Source organism: Leucoraja erinacea, chromosome 2 (assembly GCF_028641065.1).
Source record: "Leucoraja erinacea ecotype New England chromosome 2, Leri_hhj_1, whole genome shotgun sequence".
Taxonomy (NCBI): Eukaryota; Metazoa; Chordata; class Chondrichthyes; order Rajiformes; family Rajidae; genus Leucoraja; species Leucoraja erinaceus.
Window position 1 is genome coordinate 108202610 of NC_073378.1, and position 24184 is coordinate 108226793.

At 41.9% G+C, this 24184-nt stretch overlaps 1 protein-coding gene across 1 annotated transcript; it reads left to right on the forward strand.

The window, feature by feature from the left end:
• Nucleotides 1–413: 413 nt before the first annotated feature.
• Nucleotides 414–23906, forward strand: LOC129713679 (charged multivesicular body protein 5). The gene is made up of 8 exons (XM_055662937.1): nt 414–569; nt 16618–16722; nt 17020–17066; nt 17209–17302; nt 17515–17586; nt 20315–20423; nt 21958–22073; nt 22828–23906. Exons 1-8 carry the CDS (start codon nt 501–503, stop codon nt 22876–22878), a joined length of 663 nt encoding a protein of 220 aa, XP_055518912.1. The 5' UTR covers nt 414–500; the 3' UTR covers nt 22879–23906.
• The last annotated feature ends 278 nt before the right edge of the window (nt 23907–24184 follow it).

Here is a 24184-nt window from a genome sequence, read left to right on the forward strand (position 1 = left end):
GTGGTGAATCTCTGGAACTCTCTGCCACAGAGGGTAGTCGAGGCCAGTTCATTGGTTATATTTAAGAGAGAGTTAGATGTGGCCCTTGTGGCTAAGGGGATCAGGGGGTATGGAGAGAAGGCAGGTACGGGATACTGAGTTGGATGATCAGCCATGATCATATTGAATGGCGGTGCAGGCTCGAAGGGCCGAATGGTCTCCTACTCCTGCACCTATTGTCTGTGTTACTGAACGTGCTCAGGGTTTCAGCACGTGCTGTCTCTACACTGCCCCCTGTGGCAGCCACTCGCAACGCAGTGGGCACAGATCCTGGAGGAGCTCCTCTGGGATCTATGGCAGTGGGTGACGTGACGGACGTCCGGCGGAAGGGTTTTCCGTGCGTGCCGCGTCATTAATCCCGTGGTTTCGCCCACGCCCACGCCCACTGTGACGCTGCCGCTGCCGCCGTCGCGGGGTCGGGTGAGGATTTGTTTTGCTCTCGTCGCCCCGTCTCCGTCGCCATGAACCGGCTGTTCGGCCGAGCCAAGCCCAAGGGGCCCCCGCCTAACCTGACGGACTGCATCGGCAGCGTGAGTGCTCCAACCGCGGCGGGCAGGAGGGGAGGAAGCCAGGGCCCAGGGCCCGGGCTGGGTGAGAGCGGGGCGCGGCGCGGCCCCGGGGTGTGGGGCAAGGAGCCGCCCGGTGAGGGGCTGGAGTCGCGGGGAGACGCGGACGGAGAGGCCGCGGCCCCGGGGGACGGAGAGGCCGCGGAGTCCGGGTTTCCCGCACTGGATGAGAGAAGTAAACCTCAACCCGTCCCCACCTCCCTCCTTGTCTCCCGATTTCTCGGTGACTCTCCCAGATTTTTGTGCTGGAGGCACAAGTAACTGCGATGCTGACACATTTGAGCAAAACACAAAGTGCTGGAGTGGCAGCATCTCTGGAGATCATGGACAGGCGACGTTTCGGGTCAGGACCCATCTTCAGGAAGCTGGAAGAGAGAGATGGGGGCGGGATAAAGGTAGACACACAATACTGGAGTAACTCAGCGGGTCAGGCAGCATCTCTGGAGAGAATGGATGGGTGGCATTTCAGGTTGGGACCCTTGCTAATGATGGGTGGACAGAGGGCATTTATTGGCTGATGGTGGGCAAAGGCTAGAGATGCAAAGGAAACAAAAGAGTGTTAGTTAAGTAGAGGACTGAAATGTAAAGCCAGAAGGCGGTATATGTTGATGAGTTCAGGGGTTGGGTAGAGGGGTCACTGGGAATAACATTTGTACATGGACTTGATTACAGCAGCAAACCTACAAAATCATGTCTTCCTGTACTCAAATGGCCTCAGTTGATATGTATAACCCAATACAAATCTGCTTTTGTCCATTTAAACGTTTTTTGTGCTCCTTCTACTGCTTCATATCTTATTCTACTTGGGCAATCCTTTGGTATTAAGGTTGATTCTAATGTTCCCTAATGATTTGGTAAATTTTAAGATGATTGTAATTCTACAGATGGGACAGGAGTTGTCCGATGGAGAAAGTGAAGGGTAGCTTGTTCCTTCGGCCATTTATGTTGGTCTCTTTTAAGAAGGCGTTGAGCATGTCTTTGAATCTCCTTTTCAATTGTGTTTCTGTGAAATGGTAGAATAGAGTGTCTGTTACAGTTGTCTAGAGTTGGGTAGGCAAATAGCATGGTCAATAAAGCCAGCTGAGGGTAATTAAATCCCCAATGCTTTGGTTTGTGGGTGGCATTGACATTGTATTGCTTATCCTACCCAGGAACATTTTGTATTGCTACTGTCTTTCCAGTATTTTGGGGTCATTGCTTAGATAGTTTACATATACTGTTGTGCTGCAGCTAGCAAGAATTTCATTGTCCTATCTGGGACATATGACAATAAAATACTCTTGACTCTCTGGTCCTTGTCTCAGAGCATTATGTAGGGAACAATGCTGCCTGGTAAACCATGAGTTTACTATAAGATCTGACGTCCTTACCTTCATACATCCCTTTGATCAATTGATCACAGGCTGTGCTGTGGCATCAACCAACATCAACTGTGCCTGCTTTCACTGAGAGATATTTCGGGCATATGAGAAGTGGTCCATGATTTCTGTGAACTTTTCTTGTCAGAGGGCAGCATTGTAGAGTGAGGGTAGGCTGGTGGAGAATCTTTCTCTTCCACGTGTTGAAAATGCATTGTCATGCACATGCGCTTTAGGCGTCAGTGAATGCGGCCATGTGCTCAGCCTCTGAATGCCTAAACCACAAATGTCTGTGTGCTGCAGCTCGCCTACTGAGGTCCAAATGATCGGGGGTCTGGAGTGTAGTCACCATAGACTACATTAGTTAGTTCGTTAAGATTAACTCCACTTCTTGAAAGTTTTTTTACAATGGATAGAAAATTAGCTTCATGGAAAGAAGCCAAAGGTGATGGTGGAAGGTTGCTTTTTTTGACTGGAGGCCTGTGACTAGTGGTGTGCCCCAGGGTTCGATGCTGGACCCACTGCTGTTTGTCATCTATATCAATGATTTGGATGAGAACGTATGTGGCATGATTAGCAAGTTTGCAGGTGACGCAAAAGTGGGTGGCATTGTAGTTAGTGAAGATGGTTGTCAAAAATTGCACCAGGATCTTGATCAGTTGGGCAGGAGGGCTGAAGATTGGTTGATGGAATTTAATACAGAGAATTGTAAGATGGTGTATTTTGGGGGCACTAACATGGGCAGAACGTACACAGTGAACGGTAGGGCTCTGGGGAGTGTAGAGCAGAGGGATCTACAATACAGGTACATAGTTCATTGAAAATGGCAGTACATGTAGATAGGTTGGACAAAAGGGCTTTTGGCACATTGGCCTTCATCAGTCAGAGCATTGAGTATAGAAGTTGGGAGGTCAGATGCAAAGATCGTAGAGGGACAAGATAGACCACTCCTTCGAAATTCAATGGGCTGACGTGTAGTACGCAACGGAACGTCACGGCCGCCATTTGTTACAGCGACACTCGACTTCCGGTATTCCACCCGCTGTGATTCAAAGCAAAGATTATAGAGCTCCGCTATAATCTTTGATCCAAAGCAAAGATCCTCAAGTATCTTGTAGCGGGAACAGACCCCTCCTTTGTGTAGTTTCCCTTGCATTGTATTGCTTTAACACACACTGCAAAAAATTAAATTTAACGTATATATATTTAATATATTTATATGAATGTGTGTCTGTGTGTGAGAGGCAAGTTAGAGATAATAGTTTATTCTCATGTATCAGAAGCTACTTTGATTTAAATAATCGCTATTAATTTATTTGTCTTGTAAGATGATATACATAAACCATAAAGGCAATTATATATATAATTATATAGTAATAATATATATATGCATATATATATATTTACACACACATATATACACATACATATATACACACACACATATATACACATACATACATACATATACACATACATATCCACACATACAAATACACACATACATATGGATACATTTATATGCATACATACACACATATAAACATATATATACATACATATATACACACATATACATATACATGCATATATATACACATACATATATATTTATACATATGATTAACATGTAGAGGAACCAACGAGAGAGCAGGCTATTTTAGACTGGGTATTGAGTAATGAGGAAGGGTTAGTTAGCAATCTTGTTGTACTGCCCCCTTGGGCAAGAGTGACCATAATATGGTTGCGTTCTTTCATTAGGCAGGCAGTGACTAGTGGGGTACCGCAAGGCTCAGTGCTGGGACCCCACCTATTTACAATATATATTAATGATCTGGATGAGGGAATTGAAGGCAATATCTCCAAGTTTGCGGATGACACTAAGCTGGGGGACAGTGTTAGCTGTGAGGAGGATGCTAGGAGACTGCAAGGTGACTTGGATAGGCTGGGTGAGTGGGCAAATGTTTGGCAGATGCAGTATAATGTGGATAAATGTGAGGTTATCCATTTTGGTGGCAAAAACAGGAAAGCAGACTATTATCTAAATGGCGGCCGACTAGGAAAAGGGGAGATGCAGCGAGACCTGGGTGTCATGGTACACCAGTCATTGAAAGTAGGCATGCAGGTGCAGCAGGCAGTGAAGAAAGCGAATGGTATGTTAGCTTTCATAGCGAAAGGATTTGAGTATAGGAGCAGGGAGTTTCTACTGCAGTTGTACAGGGTCTTGGTGAGACCACACCTGGAGTATTGCGTACAGTTTTGGTCTCCAAATCTGAGGAAGGACATTATTGCCATAGAGGGAGTGCAGAGAAGGTTCACCAGACTGATTCCTGGGATGTCAGGACTGTCTTATGAAGAAAGACTGGATACACTTGGTTTATACTCTCTAGAATTTAGGAGATTGAGAGGGGATCTTATAGAAACTTACAAAATTCTTAAGGGGTTGGACAGACTAGATGCAGGAAGATTGCTCCCGATGTTGGGGAAGTCCAGGACAAGGGGTCACAGCTTAAGGATAAGGGGGAAATCCTTTAAAACCGAGATGAGAAGAACTTTTTTCACACAGAGAGTGGTGAATCTCTGGAACTCTCTGCCGCAGAGGGTAGTCGAGGCCAGTTCATTGGCTATATTTAAGAGGGAGTTAGATGTGGCCCTTGTGGCTAAGGGGATCAGAGGGTATGGAGAGAAGGCAGGTACGGGATACTGAGTTGGATGGTCAGCCATGATCATATTGAATGGCGGTGCAGGCTCGAAGGGACGAATGGCCTACTCCTGCACCTAATTTCTATGTTTCTATTATTTTCCAACGATCAATAGATTTACGATCAGTTCCTGTGGATTGGAGGATAGCTAATGCTATCCCACTTTTCAAGAAAGGAGCGAGAGAGAAAATGGGGAATTACAGACCAGTTAGCCTGACTTTGGTGGTGTGAAAGATGCTGGAGTCAATTATTAAAGATGTAATAATGGGGCATTTGGATAGCAGTAAAAGCATTAGTCCAAGTCAACATGGATTTATGATTTTACAATGCATTTAAGCCTCTCCCATTTTTATGAGATGAATTCCTGGAATATGCAGGAAGTTTATTGTAACCTAGTGCTACTTGCCTGAACAATGGATGATATATCATTTAAATGCAATTGTTTTCAGTTGTGTGGAGAGACCTGTATATTGAAAATGTGTTTTGCCTCTAATATGTCAATTTACCTTAAATGTAGAAGAGCTTATTAAAATCTTCTTACAAAGACAATTAAGTATTTTCTATCTATCCTCTTTTGGACCCAAGGCATAGCAGAGCTGCCAACTCTCACGAAGAGGTAAGGGAGGGAGAGATGGAAGGGAGGGAGATCGAAGAGGAAGAGAGAGAGAGAGAGAGGGGAGAGAAGAGAGAGAGAAAGGGAGAGAGAAGAAGGGAGAGAGAGGAGGGAGAGTGAGGGAGAGAGAGGAGAAGCATGACAGTGGAGAGAGAGAGAGAGAGAAGAGGAGAGGGATAAGAGGGAGGGAGAGAGAAGGATCCAGGAGGGAAGAGGGGAAATTGAGGAGAGGAGAGATCCCGAAGGGAGAGGGGGAGAGTGAGAAGGGGGGATAGAAATAGAGAGGAGAGGGGGGTTCAAGGGAGAGGAGAGGGGAGGGAGAGGGAGGGGGAGGGGAGAAGGGGGGAGAAGAGGGAGAAGGGGGAAGGGAGAGGGGAGGGAGAGGGGGAGGGGGGGGGGAAGAAAGGTGAATTCTTATAGAATTTCTTCGAAGATGAATTGCGAAGGTGGGGACGAGGGGGGATGGGTGAGAAGGGGGAGAGGAGGGAGGGGGAAGGGATACAGGGGGATGGGGAGGGGGAGAGGGGGAAGAAGGGGGACAGAGGGGGATAAGGGGGGATATGGAGGTGGGGGGAGGAGCGCAAGAGAGGGGGGGGGGGTGAGGGAGGAGAAAGAGGGGGGAAGAAGGGGGGGATGACCTAAGGGGGGTCGCAGGAGATGTGAGGAAGGATGCCAGAGAGCAGAGACCAGGAGATTATAGAGGGGAGGGGAGAGATCAGATAATCTAGCCGGCGGAGAGAAGGGGAGGGGGGGGGAGATGCCGAAGATATGGACCCACCAATGCAGGAGGGAGAGAAAGGGGGGCCCAGGGAGAGAGGACAGGGAGAGCATCTCTGAGTGAAGGGGGGATGGGAGGGAGAGGAGAGGTTCAGAGGGACCTGGGAGAATAGGGTAGACAGTGAAGGCGGGGGAGAAAGGTTAGAGCAGATTGGGGGGATCCTATAGAAACATTGGAAGGGGGGGGGGGGGAGATGGGAGGGGAGAGGGGGGGAGAAGGGGAGAGCAGCCGCCCGAGGGGACCTTCCTTAAACGATTCTTGAGAAGGGACCGGGGGGAGAGAGGGAGAAGGGGGAGGGTAGAGGGAAAGGGGGGAGAGGAAGGAAGGGGGGGGATCCCGATGTTGAAGGGAAGGGTTAGGGAAAAGGGGGGGGAAAGGTAGCCAGTTGGGGGAGGGGGGAGAAGGGGGGGAGGGGCGGGAAACGGTGGGGACAGGAGGAGGGGGAAGGGGGAGTGGGAGAAGAGGGACAACAGGGGGAAGGGAGGGAGAGGGGGAGAGGGAGAGTGGAACGATTTATAACGCGCAGCCGTCCCATTCCGACCAAAGATTATAGAGCAGAGCTCCACTAATCTTTGATTGCGGCCGCCGCCACCGAACCCCCCGACCCACCATTGCACCCAAAGATGATAGAGCAGAGTTATATAATATTTGATTGCACCCTTCTTCACGGCGGGCTTGTGATGTCTTGTATGTATGTGAGTGTTGTTTGCTATGTCCCTATGTTCGAGGAATATAATGGGTAACAGCCGCCCATTCTCGGACTCGAAAAATCTCCTGGTCACTGGACCTGATGTGTCCGCGGGCCATATTGTGCAGACTAATCCCTTACAAAACAAAACCAAAAACGTACAGAAGTGTTAAAATTGTCTTTATTATTGTGGTGAGTAAAGAACTATTAAAAATAAGTCTAAGAACTTTCTAATGTACCGACTAATGTTTCCCAATGGCCGTTGATGGGAGAACAGAAAATACCATTTTCACGACAGAATATCGACTGAAAATAATAAAAATATTTTCTCACCTTTCTTTTTTATTGGGGAACCTAAAGAATGACAGGTTGGGTCGTTTAGATTTACGATTAGAATACTTGATAGCGGAGCAGTGAGATGAAGATTTAGCTGAGGACGCCATTACAGCCCAATAAATGCTTAACAATATGGCGTCGACGGTCACACACGTCATACTACGCGTTTTTCGAGGAGTGGTCTATCTTGTCCCTCTACGATCTTTGGTCAGATGTATAAGATGTTAGTAAGGCTGTATTTAGAGTATTGTGGTCAGTTTTGGGCATCATGTTATAAGAATGATGTCAAGCTGGAAAGTGTGCAGAGAAGATTTACAAGGATGTTTCCAGGACTCGAGGGCCTGAGCTAGTCAGAAGTTTGGCAGTCTAGGACTCAATTCTTTAGAGTGCAGGAGGGTGAAGAGTGATCTTATAGAGGTGTACAAAATCAAGATTGCGATAGATTGGGTAGTTGCACAGAGGCTCTTTTTTAATAGGAATCTAAGGGGTAACTTTTTCACACAAAGGGTGGTAGGTGTATGGAATGGACTGCTAGAGGAGGTCGTTGAAGCAGGTATTATTGCAACGTTTAAGAAGCACTTAGACAGGTAGGACAGGTTTAGAGGGGTATAGGCCAAATGCAGGCAGGTGGGACTACTAGTGTTGATGGGACGTGTTGGCCTGTGGGCAATATGGGCAGCAGGGCCTATTCTATGCGGTATGACTATAACGCTATGACTTTAAGACCAGAACAATAGAAAGTAGTCTAAATTCAGTCCTTTCTCTTTAGAAATAAATTCACTTGCTCACTTTCGTTTTCATTTACTGATTTATTTTTATAATTTTGTATTCCCAGGTTCCTTTGCTTCTCCCGTCCTATTTAGATTTGTATATTTAAATTAGCCTGCTAACCATGAATTTTCTTATCAGAATGCACTATCACGGGTAGTAAAGGAAGTAATGTTAATAAGTATTCTAACTCCTCCCTGTCCCTCCACACCCCACTGTGGATTGAATCTTGTATATGCAATGGTTTCATCTGATTCGGTGAGACATAGGCAGGAATCTAAGTTTGAAAGATCTTGCAAAGGTGGTTTTATTTATTGTACCCGCACACTTGTTTTGCCCTTCTTATATCAACAACGTTGCCAAGCTCTCTTCATTTTCAGCATCTCTGTTATCTGTATCAATAGTTTTGATCCACATGTACATTGCATTAGTTCTTAATGTTTGGTTGTTTAAAACGGAAAACTAAAGTTGGAATGCAGGACATACTCGGGCCGGAAAGCATCTGTGGATAATATAGACAGGTTAGTTATTCTGGTGCATCTATTAGGTTTGAACTTAATGATATTGCACAAGAGTTGCATTTAAAGCTCAAAAGGGAGGAGGAGCACATTCCAGCACCAATATTACAGGTTTTTCAAGAGCCAAGACTGTTTGCCTCGTCTTGTGTACTGGGCATGAACCGGAACAATTACTTTTATTTTTTATTTTTTTAATACATTTTTATTAGAGGCATCTGCATATCATAATCCAAACCAGTACAGACTTTGTTTAAAGGTTACATATTAAATATCTAGGTTTCCAAGGACCCAGTTACCAAAGTAGCTGGGATCCTCCTTTATCGGTTACCTATTAACATTGCCTCTAATTATTTATTTATATTTATAGATAGGAAAAATAAAGAAAGAAAGAAATTAGAAAAATAGGATAAACTATCAATAATACAACTTGGGAGATGGGTCCGTAGGTCAGAGAACACAAGTATTCATCTAGTCCTGGGTTCGGGCTTCAGTCCGGCCTCCGTGCCGGTCCGATTACCCCTTCAAGTAATCTATAAATGGAGACCATATTCTAACAAATAATTCTAGTTTGTCAATTAAGACATATCTATTTTTTTTCCAAATGTAAGGTCTCCGACATCTCCATAATCCACATCTTGATTGTGGGGGTTATTGGGTTTTCCCAAAAAATTTATATCAATTATTTTCCAATTATACTGTAATCAAGGACATTTCTTTGGTTTATTGTGAGTTTTAGGTATTGTTCTGATATGCCCAATATTATTAATTTAGGGTCAACAATTACATTTTTAACTTGCTGCAGCTTTTCAGGCACAATGGATGTAACAATAATTAATAAGATTTACAATAAATTATTAGTTATTCCAAGTAAACGAGAGCATGTCTGCAAAACCCAAAGTACATGGACCAACCACAATAATGCAAAGTCTGCAGTGGTTCGGTGCTGAAGTAGAGTTGCACAGAGTGGTTCAAGAACCTGAAGGTTGACGAGGCAAAGCCGTTCTTGAACCTGGAGGTAACTAGTCTCAGGCTCCTGTAACAACCTCTCAAAGATGGCAGCGAGAAGAAAGCATGGACAGGTGGTGTGAAACTTTGTTGATATCTACTGGAGGCAGCACATTCTATAGATTCCTTTGATGATGGGGCAATCAGCACCCATGGTGGAATGGGCAAAGTCAATCACTGTCTGCAGCCTCCTTTGTTCCTGAATATCGAATATCAGAATCAAGTCATGATGCAACCAGTCGGTAGGCTCTCCATCAGGCACCTGTAGAAGTGATAGTGTTTGGTGACATGCTGAGTCTCCTCAAAACTTCTGAGGAAGTAGAGTTATTGGTAAGTTATCTTAGTGCATTCCTTATTTTATATTAAGACAACATGCAAAGTCAAAATTGATGAGTGAGGATAGGAAATTAAGGAGTGTGACCAAGTGGAGGAGTTGAGCTTAATGGACAGTAGTGATATTTGAAAAGATACCACCCAATTTGTGTTATGTGCATTTGCTGATGAGAAGTCTTCACTGCCAAAAGAACTACCATACTCTCAGATTAAATGACAAGGCTGGTGTAGAAAGGCCAGCAGAAAATATGCAATCCCGGAGAAGTGGATCTTAAGCCCTTGCTAAAGAATTGTTTATAATCTTGGATGAATACATCATAAAGTTTAGTGAAATTCATGTGGATTTGGTTTGGAAGAAATAATGGATTTGGAAGAAGGTGTATAGGAAGGTAAAGTTGTGAGCTAACATTTACTTAAGCTTCGGTAGACAAAAATGCTGGAGAAACTCAGCGGGTGAGGCAGCATTTATGGAGCGAAGGAATGGGTGACGCTTCGGGTCGAGACTCTTCTTCACTTTACTTAAGCTTATGTTTTTGGTGCGCAAAAGTATAGAAGCATCGCCTTTCCATGTCCACGGTGGGTCCCAACCCACAACATTGTCTGTCCAAGTCCTCCAGAGATGCTGCCTGACCTGTTGACTACAGTGCTCTGAATTTTACAAAATAATCATTTGGTTGAATTGCTGGATGAAGCTGAGTTTGATGTGGAGGTCAGAATGAGGACAAATCTGTATTGCCAAGGAGAGGATATACTTGTATTTGTAAGTAGCAGAGGACAAATTCTGCGAACAACAGTTAAAGGAGCAATAGATGTAATTGAGTTTTCCATATTCATGGGTAAAATCTGAACTAGAATTTGTAACAAGAGGATTTCAGTATAGGAGTAAAGAGGTTCTTCTGCAGTTGTATAGGGCTCTGGTGAGACCACATCTGGAGTATTGTGTACAGTTTTGGCATCCTAATTTGAGGAAAGACATCCTTGTGATTGAGGCAGTGCAGCGTAGGTTCACGAGATTGATCCCTGGGATGGCGGGACTGTCATATGAGGAAAGATTGAAAAGGCTGGGCTTGTATTCACTGGCGCTTAGAAGAATGAGGGGGATCTAATAGAAATATATAAAATTATAAAAGGACTGGACAAGCTAGATGCAGGAAAGAAATTCCCAATGTTGGGCGAGTCCAGAACCAGGGGCCACAGTCTTAGAATAAAGGGGAGGTCATTTAAGACTGAAGTGAGAAACTTTTTCACCCAGAGAGTTGTGAATTTATGGAATTCCCTGCCACAGTGGAGGTCAAATCACTGGATGGATGCAAGAGAGAGTTAGATAGAGATCCAGGGGCTAGTGGAGTCAAGGGATATCGGGAGAAGGCAAGCACGGGTTATTGATAGGGAACGATGAATGGCGGTGCTGGCTCGAAGGGCCTAATGGCCTCCTCCTGCACCTATTTTCTATGTTTCTATATGTATGCATTGATTTGTAATGGAACCAGGTGCCGAGAACTGATCATATTGAATGGCGGTGCAGGCTCGAAGGGCCGAATGGCCTACTCCTGCACCTATTTTCTATGTTTCTATGAACTGCTTTGGAAGGACATCGTGGAAAAGGGTTTGGAAAGGAAAATTCCATAGAAATAATAGTAACATTGCATCAACCAAAATTCTTCAGGTACACAAAATTGCTGGAGAAACTCAGCGGGTGCAGCAGCATCTATGGAGCAAAGGAAATAGGCGACGTTTCGGGCTGAAACCCTTCTTCAGACTGCTGCACCCGCTGAGTTTCTCCAGCAATTTTGCAGCATCTCTAGAGAGAAGGAACGGGTGATGTTTCGGGTCGAGACCCTTCTTCAGACTAAGAAATTGTGTATCCTTTCAGTTTGCATGGAGTTGCTCACAGATGGCTTTGTTGTAATACAATAGTTACAATTCCTGAGAAACCTTGTGTCGCAGAAAATTTATTTATGAAGGAAATTGGGTCAATGGGGAAAAGGGTAACAAAATTATTTTTCCTGCAGGAATTTGAAAAATAAGAATTTATAATTGGTTTATTGTTGTCATGTGTACTGAAAACTGCAATCTATCCGGGCAAATCATACGGTTCATGAGTACAATCAAGCCATTCATAGTATAACAGGTAGTGCAAAATGAAAAATTACCAACAGAATATAGTGTTACAGTATTATTGCATTAGTTACAGTGGAAGAAGTCCAAGGTCCGCAAGGAGTTAGTTAGGAAGATCGGGATTACACTCTAGATTATGGGAGTGTCAGTAGTTTGATAAGTGGGGGGAAAAAGCTGTTGTTCCATTTCTGTCTCGTTTTAAATGTATCTTATATCTTGTTTTTTGATGGGTATAAGTTTATCTGAGATACTGTAGGCTAAAAATACCAGAGTTTTATTGCTCAAGTGTCAATAGAAGCAATGTTGTTAATTTCACAGTGAAATCAGCACCCTATATTCTTAAGCAACAGTGGAATCTAATTATTGGGGAGAGGTTACATGGAAACCGAAACCTAGACTTTATTTTAATCAGGACTTCTTGTTAATTTCCAAAGTAGCTTTTTAATTCCCAATTGAAATTGCGCTCGATCCAATTCAGCCTGCATAATACAAGTAATATTCCCCATTTCATCAGTTGCATTAATGGAAACAATATTATACCTGAACTACCTCCACGTACAACTGCCAATGCAGATGATGCCAGGAACACATGGTATCTTGATAGTTTTACCACTAACACTAGCCTTAATCTTTTTAAAGTTAAAGAGGCAAATATATGATGCAATTGAGAAGTTAAGTTGTATATATTGTTCTATTTCTGTTTAGAGTTTTGGTACTCTAAATTTTAATGTTGCAGGATGAAGTTAGCAATGCTGAACCATGCTCTTCAAATTCATATCTGAGTGAATGTGCTGTTGAGGGTGACCGATAAACAAATAATAATAATAATAATAATAAATACTTTATTAATCCCCTTTTCAGGGGAAATTCAGATGTCCAAATGGACAGAAGACACTACTTTTGTCATTAAAAATGAAAAAAAGAATTTCAGCTGTGACATTAATCTACACACCAATGTGCATCTGTCACATGAGATTATGCATATTTTTACCTTTTATTCTTTGATTTCTTGCCTTAATTTCTTCATTTGTATCTTTACTTCACCCTTTGTTTCCTTATTTCTATAGAAGTAAAAGAAAAACAATCACAAGTTTCAGATCACCGAATACAAGAATTTCAATTGGATTCGAATTTTGGAATGGTGTGACTTCTGCGACCATTTCCGTAAAACATTACAGATCTTTATTTATTGATCCCATGTCAACTGTTTAGAAAATTATTTGATTAGTGCTGTAAAAATTCAGTTTCACACATAGAAACATAGAAAAATATGTGTATGAGTAGGCCATTCGGCCCTTTGAGCCAGCATCGCCATTCAATTTGATCATGGCTAATCATCTAAAATATGTACCCGGTTCCTGCTTTCTCCCCATATCCCTTGATTCCTTTACCCCTAAGAGCTAAATCTAACTCTCTTGAAAATATCCAATGAGTTGGCCTCCACAGCCTTCTGTGGCAGAGAATTCCACAGATTCACAACTCTCTGGGTGAAGAAATGTTTCCTCATCTCAATCCTAAATAAGTCCTTATTCTTAAACTGTAACCCCTGGTTCTGGGCACCCCCAACATTGGGAATATTTTTCCTGCATCTAGCCGGTCCAATTCTTTAAGATTTTTCATCCTTCTAAATTCCAGTGAATACAAGCCCAGTCAACCCATTCTTTCACATTATACTCCAGGTGAAGTCTCACCTGGGCCCTGTACAACTGCAGATTAATCTCCTTGCTCCTATACTCAAATCTGCTCGCAATGAAAGCCAACATGCCATTAGCTTTCTTCACTGCCTGCTGTACGTGCATGAATACTTTCAGTGACTGATGATTTCAATATTTCTAGGATTTCTATGATCAAGAGAAAGGTGCATTTTAGGATTTAGAATATACCTCCTTCCTATTTACTCATAACATTTGATTGTTTTACCATTTTCAGGTAGCCAATTTTCTGTTCTATTTAAAAAAATATATATATTCACAATGACAACACAATGGCAAATTCTTCAGTATAGGGAAGGAGGAGGAGGGTGGGTTACAACCTGGGGAGGGGAGGTTTCTGAATCAGAATCCAGTACCATACGATACCCGAGGCTAAAATATGTAGCATGCACATCCTTTAAATGGTAAAACAAAAAAACTTACATAAAACTGGAATTTGACATTCATGACGAGACAAAACAGGAGCATGGTGATTCTAATTGTATATGGGTAAATCCTTTGGTTTTCTTAAATAAAGCTCAAGTTTTATTGAGAACATCAGAATAAACCTTGCCCTGCCATGTAAATGGGACAGTTCATTCAGGAAGCCGAGACTGCTACTAACTGGTTGCTTTCTTCTCGAATCCATCGACAAAGAACACTGATCTTCATTCAGTTAGTGGAATTCTAGATATCAGATGAGCCTTCATCTCCTGACTTTCAAAGATTGTATTTTCATTCAGGAGTGTCCACTCTCTCATTTTGGAAAGTATAATGTGATTTGCATTGATACATTGTTCTCTTTTAATAAAAGTTGGTCTGGTAGCATAAATGGTACTTCTAATTGGTTATCAGAGTGTAAATTGTGCTTCTCCATGAGCTCCATTTGCTGGCTTTCCCCTTGTGTGAAGCTCCATTTGTAACAGCATCCTGTCAACATTTTTCAGTCAAACAAGGCATGTTGATAAATTCACACTTCTGATTTGATTTGGACTATATAATACTATGATCTCTGCACCATGAATAATTTAAATAGCTTTGTATTGAAACCAAGGGTATATACTCTTTCCACCTAGTGGGGTCACAGACATTGCATCTGTGTTATCTAATCATTTCTTTGTATACTAGTGTCGGAGGCTGAATTGATGGGAATGAGCATTATTTAAGTCACTGCAGATTTTTTTATACTGTATGGTTTTATTTAGTCTTGACCTATTGTTCATAAGGCATGTCTATTTTCTCTCTCATAGAAACATAGAAATTAGGTGCAGGAGTAGGCCATTCGGCCCTTCGAGCCTGCACCGCCATTCAATATGATCATGGCTGATCATCCAACTCAGTATCCCGTACCTGCCTTCTCTCCATACCCTCTGATTTCCTTAGCCACAAGGGCCACATCTAACTCCCTCTTAAATATAGCCAATGAACTGGCCTCAACTACCCTCTGTGGCAGAGAGTTCCAGAGATTCGCCACTCTCTGTGTGAAAAAAAGTTCTTATCTCGGTTTTAAAGGATTTCCCCCTTATCCTTAAGCTGTGACCCCTTGTCCTGGACTTCCCCAACATCGGGAACAATCTTCCTGCATCTAGCCTGTCCAACCCCTTAAGAATTTTGTAAGTTTCTATAAGATCCCCTCTCAATCTCCTAAATTCTAGAGAGTATAAACCGAGTCTATCTAGTCTTTCTTCATAAGACAGTCCTGACATCCCAGGAATCAGTCTGGTGAACCTTCTCTGCACTCCCTCTATGGCAATAATGTCCTTCCTCAGATTAGGAGACCAAAACTGTACGCAATACTCCAGGTGGGGTCTCACCAAGACCCTGTACAACTGCAGTAGAACCTCCCTGCTCCTATACTCAGATCCTTTTGCTATGAAAGCTAACATACCATTCGCTTTCTTTACTGCCTGCTGCACCTGCATGCCTACCTTCAATGACTGGTGTACCATGACACCCAGGTCTCGCTGCATCTCCCCCTTTCCCAATCGGCGACCATTTAGATAATAGTCTGCTTTCCCGTTTTTGCCACCAAAATGGATAACCTCACATTTATCCACATTATACTGCATCTGCCAAACATTTGCCCACTCACCCAGCCTATCCAAGTCACCTTGCAGTCTCCTAGCATCCTCCTCACAGCTAACACTGCCCCCCAGCTTAGTGTCATCTGCAAACTTGGAGATATTGCCTACAATTCCCTCATCCAGATCATTAATATATTAATATATATATAATATATATATATTAATACATTAATATATATTGTAAATAGCTGGGATCCCAGCACTCTCAGTCCAAGAGAACTGAATCGACCTAGGTAGTTTCACTGCTGCTGCGGCAAGATTATTTTTCCCATTAGAAAACAATATATTTCTGTACATGAAACTCAACATTAGCCTTTTTTTTTGTTCTGCTGTTTACAATATATCAGCATTTGTTTGCTGTACCTGGTAACATTAGTATTTTGTGAGGCAGCAACAAAACAAGCTAATTGCTAATTGTGGCACACTCAAACACAAGCTGGAGTAACTCAGCGGGACAGGCAGCATCTCTGGAGAGAAGGAATGGATGACGTTTCGGGTCGAGACCCTTCTTCAGACTGGTTAAGGGTAAGGGAAACGGATGCTGCCCGTTCCGCTGAGTTACTCCAGCTTTTTGTGTCTATCTTCGGTTTAAACCAGCATCTGCAGTTCCTTCTTACACATTTTGTCTCAGTAATTCAGGCTCTTTTAGCAAAGATTGAGTTTTGTGAACTTCTAATGCATGAGATATAATAGAAATGTCTTACTTAGACATACAGTTTAGCTGTGTTTATTTAATATGTCCTGTTCACTGGTCTTCTACAGTATGTTTAAGTTACAGCTCTGCCTTCAAACACACTGCATCCTATTTTCCTTTTCCTTCCTCATTTTCTGTCCTCAATGCCTTCATGAGGAGTTCAATAGCACCGTGAGAGGTTGTCTGTGCTGCATTGCTCAGTGTTTGAACATTTTGCACTCATACCCCCTCCCCCTATGTATGATTGAGCGTTATAAAATTATTGTAGCCTTTTTCATCCAGTACAGTAGGTTCCATTCAAAGGAATTGTTCAATTTTTTGTTCAGGTTGATGGAAGAGCAGAATCTATCGATAAGAAGATCGCCAGACTTGATGTTGAATTGGCCAAATACAAAGACCAGATGAAGAAAATGAGAGAGGGTGGAGCAAAGGCAAGTGTTTAAAATATGACTAAGTTCTGCCTATTATTACAAATTGGCATAAGATGAAAAAGGAATATTTCATATGGAAGTATTTATCATTTAAGACAAAGGGTATTCGGAGAACTATAACTAGTAACAGAGGTCATTTATTAAATGAAGGGGTTATTATTTGAAGATTTAAGTGCTGCACAAAGGATCTTGAGACCTAGCTATGATTTCATGATGTTTTTGTTGTAAATCAGCACTTGGGCCTTTGACTCCATTAACAATACAAATACTAAAAATGGCTTTTTGTTTACTTTCCAGAACATGGTAAAGCAAAAAGCAATGCGCATTTTAAAGCAGAAGAGGATGTGAGTAATTTTTGTCTGAGAGTTTTTTCCTCTGATTTTTTTCCCCTGAGTTTTTTCTGTATTTATTTTCTGTATAAGATTAGTTTGTTCAAAATAATTTGACCAGTAATTTATTTGGAATGTATGTGGTTCGTATTTACAGGTATGAGCAACAGAGGGACAACCTAATGCAGCAGTCATTCAATATGGAGCAAGCCAACTATACCATACAGTCATTGAAAGACACGAAGACCACGGTAACAACGGAAGATCTCTGCTTGTCTGTTATGTTGCCTGTTTTAGTAGAATAAAACCATGTTTAATATGAATACAATATCTTTGTAGTGCAATAAAGTAAATTCTCAGTTAATTTGTAATATAGGAGTGCAGTTTACTAAAATGAACAGACACAAATTAAATTAAACCGCACTAGTGCAGTATGGTTTTTGACATTTGATCTATTGTGCAGGTGGATGCAATGAAAACTGGTGTCAAGGAAATGAAGAAAGCTTACAAACAAGTCAAGATTGATCAGATTGAGGTGATGTATACTGTGTTTAAAAATTGCTGAAAATATTTTGTAGGTGTATAAGATAACATTTTATAGATTTGTTGTGGAAAATCGCTTGTTTTTCTGAATATAGTGAGAGGAAACCCATTAGTTAGGAGGACAGGCAAGATATTATGTGGCTGCTAACGAGACTGATGGTGTGTTGCCTGCCTGATGCCAGGGTCCCGGATGTCTCTGAGCGGCAGTAGAATATTCTTCAGGGTGAGCATCAAGAGATTGTTGTGCACAATTGGCACAAATCACATGGGTAGGAAAAGGTTTGATATCCTGCAGAGTAAATATAGAGAGTTAAGCAAAAAGTTTAAAAAAAAAACAACCTCAAGGGCAGGATTCTCCGGATTCCTCCCGGTGTCATGTGCTAGTGAGAGTAGGAATATAGGACAGGTGAGTGTGTGGCTGAGTAGTTGGTGGAAGATGGGGTTGGGATTCAGATTTCTGGACATTGGGATCTCTTTTGGGGCGGAGGAGAACTGTACAAGAGGGATGGGGTTGCATCTGAACTGGAGGGGGACGAATATTCCAGTGGGCAAGATTGTCAGTGTTCCATGGAAGGATTTGAACCAGTTCTGCAGAAGGATGAGATCCAATGCCATCATGAGGCAAGTGGGAGGCTGGAGGTCGGTACAGAAGTTGATGACAGCAAATTCCATTGATGGAAGCGAGGAAAGACGGTTGAATTGCATTTATTTCAGTGCTAAATGTCGGACTATTCCCATGATAAAGTAATACCGTAATAAGGTAACTCCCCTTTTACCTCTATCAACAACAGTAAGCTTCCAGTCCTGGCTCTCTCTTAGTTAGGTTTCTGCAATGCCTTTAACGTCCCAGCCGCACGTACTTATCACCCTTAATTTATCCACCTTACCGGTCACTCCTAAAGGCATTGTGGAAACCTGGCTAAGGGAGAGCCAGGACTGGCAGCTTACTGTTTATAGAGGTAAAAGGGGAGTTACTTTATTACGGTATTACTTTATCATGGCAATAGTCTGACATTACTGAAAGATTGTCCAGTGAGGCTGTATGGGTGGAGCTGAGAAATAAAAAAAGAAGATGATCACCTGTTGGAATTGTACTATAGGCCCCCTAATAGTCAACAGGAATCAGAGGAACAAATATGCCGAAAGATTTTAGACAGCTGCAAGACTAATAGCATTGTCACACCAGGGGATTTTAACTTTCCCAAACTAAATTGGGACTGCCATAGTACTGGTGGCTTAGTTGAAATGTAATTTGTCAAGTGTGTTCAGGAAGGTTTCTTGGGTAATAGGTAGAGGATGCTTCAAGGGGAGAGAGCAAAGCTTGACCTATTCTTAAGGAAGTGGGCAAGGCAAGTGATTGAAGTGTCAGTGGGTGAACCTTTTGAGGAGAATTAAGGCGAATCCATAAGGATTTGACATGGCATATTCGGCACCAAGGTAAAATGTGCATGGCGTCTCAGAAATTAAAGTTGTATTCCATATGTGGAGCTGCAGGAGCTGGCAAGGTCCTCAATGAATACTTCACCACTGGTTTTACTGTGGAGAAAAATGTGAAGACAAGGGAAATGGATAAAGTGAATGACATTATCTTAAGGACAATCCTTATTACAGTTGATTGTCTTGTGAATTAATCAAGAAGGTTGATGAGGGTGGAACCATGGGTTTAGTCTATAGGGATTTCAGCAATGCCTTTGATAAGGATTTGCATGCTGAGTCCTCTGGAGGTTTTTATGATATCCAGGGTGAGCGATCTAGCTAGCTGAATACAGAATTGGCGTTGTTGTAAGAAGCAAAGGGTGGTGTGAAAGGTTTATTTTTAACTGGAGGCCTGTGGTTAAGGGTGCACCTCGGGGTGTTGTAAAGGAGAGAGGTCTAGGCATGCTGGGTGATCTGTTAAGTACCACAGGTGGATGGGGCAGTGAAGAAGGCTTGTGGCACATTTGCCTTCATCAGTCAGGGAATTCAGTGTTGGAACATTATGTCATAGTTGTATAGATGTTGGCGAGGCTGCAATTGGGAGTACTATATTCCGTTTTTGTTCCCTGTGGCAATAGGAAAGATACCATTAAGCTGCAAAGAGCACAGAGAAGATTTGAGAGGCTGTTGCCAGGACTCGAGGGCCTGAACTATAGGGAGAGATTGGGCAGGCTGGGACTTTATTTCCTTGGAGTGCAGGAGGCTGAGGGGTGATTTTGTAGCGGCGTATAAAATGATGAGAATTGATATGGTCTTCTTTCGTATGGCGTGCACAGCCTAGAGTTGTTGGACAACTTGTTCTATTTGATCTTCTGTTTGTGCACGTCGAGTTGATTGCATTAGTCGAAACAGGGCGGACCATGTGAAGGTTGCAATCTTCCACCCCATTGATATGGTGAATGTGGTATTTTCCCTGGGTAGGGGAATCGAGAACTAGAGGCAACAGTTTAAGGTAAGAAGGGAAATTTTAATAAGAACCCGTGGGGCAAACTTTTTCTACATGGAAGATGAGTTGCCAGAGGAAGTAGTTGAGGCAATTACAATAACAACATTTAAAAGACATTTGGACAAGTACATGGGTAGGAAAGGTTAAGATGGATATGGGTCAAAATGCTGCCAAATGTGACTAGCTTAGATTGATAGCATGGACGAGTTGCGCTGAAACGCCTGTTTGTCTGCTGTATGGTTTGTAGGTTTTGATACAACAAGCTACATTGTAGTTTATTCACTATTGGTCTCCACAGAACATACAAGATCAATTAGAAGACATGATGGAAGAAGCAAATGATGTGCAGGAAGCCTTGAGTCGCAGTTATGGAACACCGGAAATTGATGAAGATGATTTGGAAGCAGGTGAGGATGAACTCCCCATAATGTATTACAGTAGTAATAAGAGTATAATTGAATCCAGCAGAGCTAATTGCTGGTAGTGGAAACTTAAAAGATAACCTATTTTTGGTAGTTGCAATTGCATCACCATGCTGAAAGTACTGGATGCATTTGAAACAATACAATTTTTTTCTAAATGTTGAATATTGGAGCACAAATATATACTTTAGTTTGATCCAACAACAAAGGATCGCATTGTGTATATTATTAGTTTGGCGGGTTAATGCTCTATTTAAATGTTTTTCTGTGAATATATCAGCAGTGAATTGCTCTACATGTTCCACATTGCAAATAGCATGCAGATACAGGAGGCAGTGAAGAAAGCGAATGGCATGTTGGCCTTTATAACAAGAGGAGTTGAGTATAGGAGCAAAGAGGTCCTGCAATTGTATAGGACCCTAGTGAGACCACACCTGGAGTATTGTGTGCAGTTTTGCTCCCCTAATTTGAGGAAGGACATTCTTGCAATTGAGGGAGTGCAGCTTAGGTTTACGAGGTTAATTCCCGGGATGGCGGCACTGTCATATGCTGAGAGAATGGAGCGACTGGGCTTGTACACGCTGGAGTTTAGAAGGATTAGAGGGTATCTTATTGAAACATATAAGATTATTAAGGGTTTGGACACACTAGCGGCAGGAAACATGTTCCCAATGGTGGGGGAGTCCAGAACCAGGGGCCACCGTTTAAGAATAAGGGGTAAGCCATTTAGAACGGAGACGAGGAAACACTTAGAGTTGTGATTCTGTGGAATTCTCTGCCGCAGAGGGCAGTGGACGCCGGTTCTCTGGATACTTCCAAGAGAGCTAGATAGTGCTCTTAAAGATAGTGGAGTCACGGGATATGGGGAGAAGGCAGGAACGGGGTACTGATTGGGGATGATCAGCCATGACACATTGAATGGCGGTGCTGGCTCAAAGGGCCGTACGGCCTACTCCTGCACCTATTGTCTATTGTTTTAAAGTTCAGTCATACAGCATGAAAAAAGCCACTTCAGCCCACAATATCCAGAGTTTGTATCTATTCTAATTCCATTTATGTACATTTGTCATTTATGTGCCTTCTATGTTTTGACAATGCAGGTGCTTGTCCAGTTGCTGGTGAAATGTGGCAAAAGTAGCAGTGTGCTCATGGTTCTAACTACACTCCATGGGGAAAAGAATCCCCCTCAGACCCCTCTGAATCTTTTATCTCTAACCTTATTCCTTTGCCCTTAATTTTAGCACCTCCATCATAGGAAAGTTTTAAAATTCCTACTACGACAACCTTATTAGTCCTGCAGCTGCCTGCAATCTCCCGTTCCTTGTGCATGACTGGTTGATTATTTTTGCCCGCCCTGTGTCTGACAGTGGACAAGAAATTCCTGTTACCTGAGGATTTGTGGTGTGGATTGTTGTCAAAGAATTTGATGTGAGAATGGGGTACATGCTTCTCCCAGTCAAAGCTTTATACAATGAATAGTGTGATTTAAAAAAAAAATGCATGTTTCTGTACTGTTTAGAACTGGATGCACTTGGTGACGAACTTCTAGCTGATGAAGACTCTTCCTATTTGGACGAGGCTGCATCTGCACCGTCTATTCCTGAGGGTGTTCCAAGTGACGCAAAAACCAACAAGGTATGCTTCATTATAATCTGCTGGTGTTCCCCCTTTTGCATTCATGCATTCTGTTGTTTACAGTGTGATTATTTATTTGTATTTAATTGTCGCACATGATATGTTAACATTGTGGATCCTTGCATGCACCTGCCGGCTTCATCTCCAGTGTATTGAGATATAAAAGCGGGAGCGGCACTTTAACATTTTTAATGAGTGATAATGAAATAATAATAGTTTTCTCTACAATGCCAGAAGTTGTGGGGAGACCTGATAGTAGTATATACAATGAAACAAAGATTGGTAGACAAAGGGTAGACATTTAAAACCCTATTCCCAGGACGGAAAAATAAAATACCAGAGGGTGAGGAGGGCAAGATTTAAAGGAGGTATGCAGGTAAACCTTTTTACACGGTGAGTGCCTGGAAAAAGCTGTTGAGGGTGGTGATTGAGGCAGATACGATAGTGGAATTTAAGAGTCTTGAATAGGCACATGGATGTACAGGCAATGGAGGAAATTGGATTATGTACAGGTAGATAAGAGTTGGTCTTGGCAACATGTTTGGCACCGATATTCTGGGGTCAAAGGGCCTGTTCTTGTGCTGTACTGTTCCAATTGATATTTCATTCACAATTTCTATTTTTCTTACTTCTGCATTGAATTTTGCACCTAATGCTTGTAGTCATTTAGCAAACTAAGTTAAATGTGCTTCATGCGGGCAGCAAAGTGTATTTTATTTCACTAACGAATACTGAAAATTATTTGTATTTTCAGGATGGTGTACTAGTGGACGAATTTGGCTTGCCACAGATCCCTGCAACTTAACTAATGGCTCTCGAGCAAATTTGTAATTAAATGATTTTTTTGTACATATGCCATCATTTCTTGAGGTATTATTTCAAATCAAAATGTCACGGCCTTCACTGCATTATGGAATGTGGCTTGGAAAACATATTTGATATCATAACATGGGTTTCTATTTAATTCCTTTAAATAATGTGCAAGAAATATCTTGTAGAATTTACCTCTTAAAGTCTGTGTACTTTGATTAACACGTGTACTATTTTGCTTGCAATGGATACTAAGCATGATTATACAAAAACTGATTTGTGGAAAATACGTGGGATCGCAATTTGCTGACTTGTACTTTAATAAACTGGCTGCAGACAAATTTTTAAGCTCTGTAAATCTATCTTCCTTATTACAATAAATAATTATTTTCAGACAATTGTAGCCTTTAATTAATAAACACACATTTACAACTAAAGAACTGACTTTTAATCAGTTTTGCTGAATTGAATGAAACTAATTTATGTAAAATATTGAAAATCTATTTGGTGTGGTTGAAATAAGTTGCACTTAGATGTTGGCTTGACCAAACAAGCAAGATGAAAGGAGTTTGTGACACCAGTTTTGACTGTGGCGCTCCGATTCCGTTTACTATATGCTGGCAGTGATTGATTCTGAAATATTTTAATGTACAGGAGCATTGGCTCAACATGGCTTTTTTTCTTCATGAACGCTGTCTTTTTTCAATCAATTGACCGATTCTTCCCATAATAGATTTGACAAATATCACCTATATTTCATCTAATTATTTTGTGGGAAACTAAAGTCAGTGATCTGAAGCAGGAGCACATTAATGCGGGAATCAAGATGATGGTGTGATTCAAAAGCAGTTACTTTACATCTGACATAATTATTTCTTATGTTGGGAATATTTTATAACATTGGTGTAATCCTGTAGTATTAATATATAGCCTTGTACAAAAACCTACTTTATCAACTTGGATTAATGAAAAGATTGTCTACCTAAAATGTTTTAAATGTAAAAATAAAAAAAACTTAAGACATGCCAACGGTATTTATTTTTATTTGAACTTGAGTTCCGTTTCTTGCACACAATTATTTTGCGACGTTTATGATAGATTTGAATAAATGGTGGTTCAGAGGTTTGAATTTTATTGCAATGAAACAAGCCTAATGTCTGTAGTAAGAATGTTGCTGGAGAGAATTCTGACAGATAAGATTTGCATGTATTTGGGAAGATTGGGGTAGATTAGGGATAGTCAGTCCTGTCTCGTATCTTAGTTTTTGAATAGGAGACCAAGAGGATTGACATGGGCAGGCC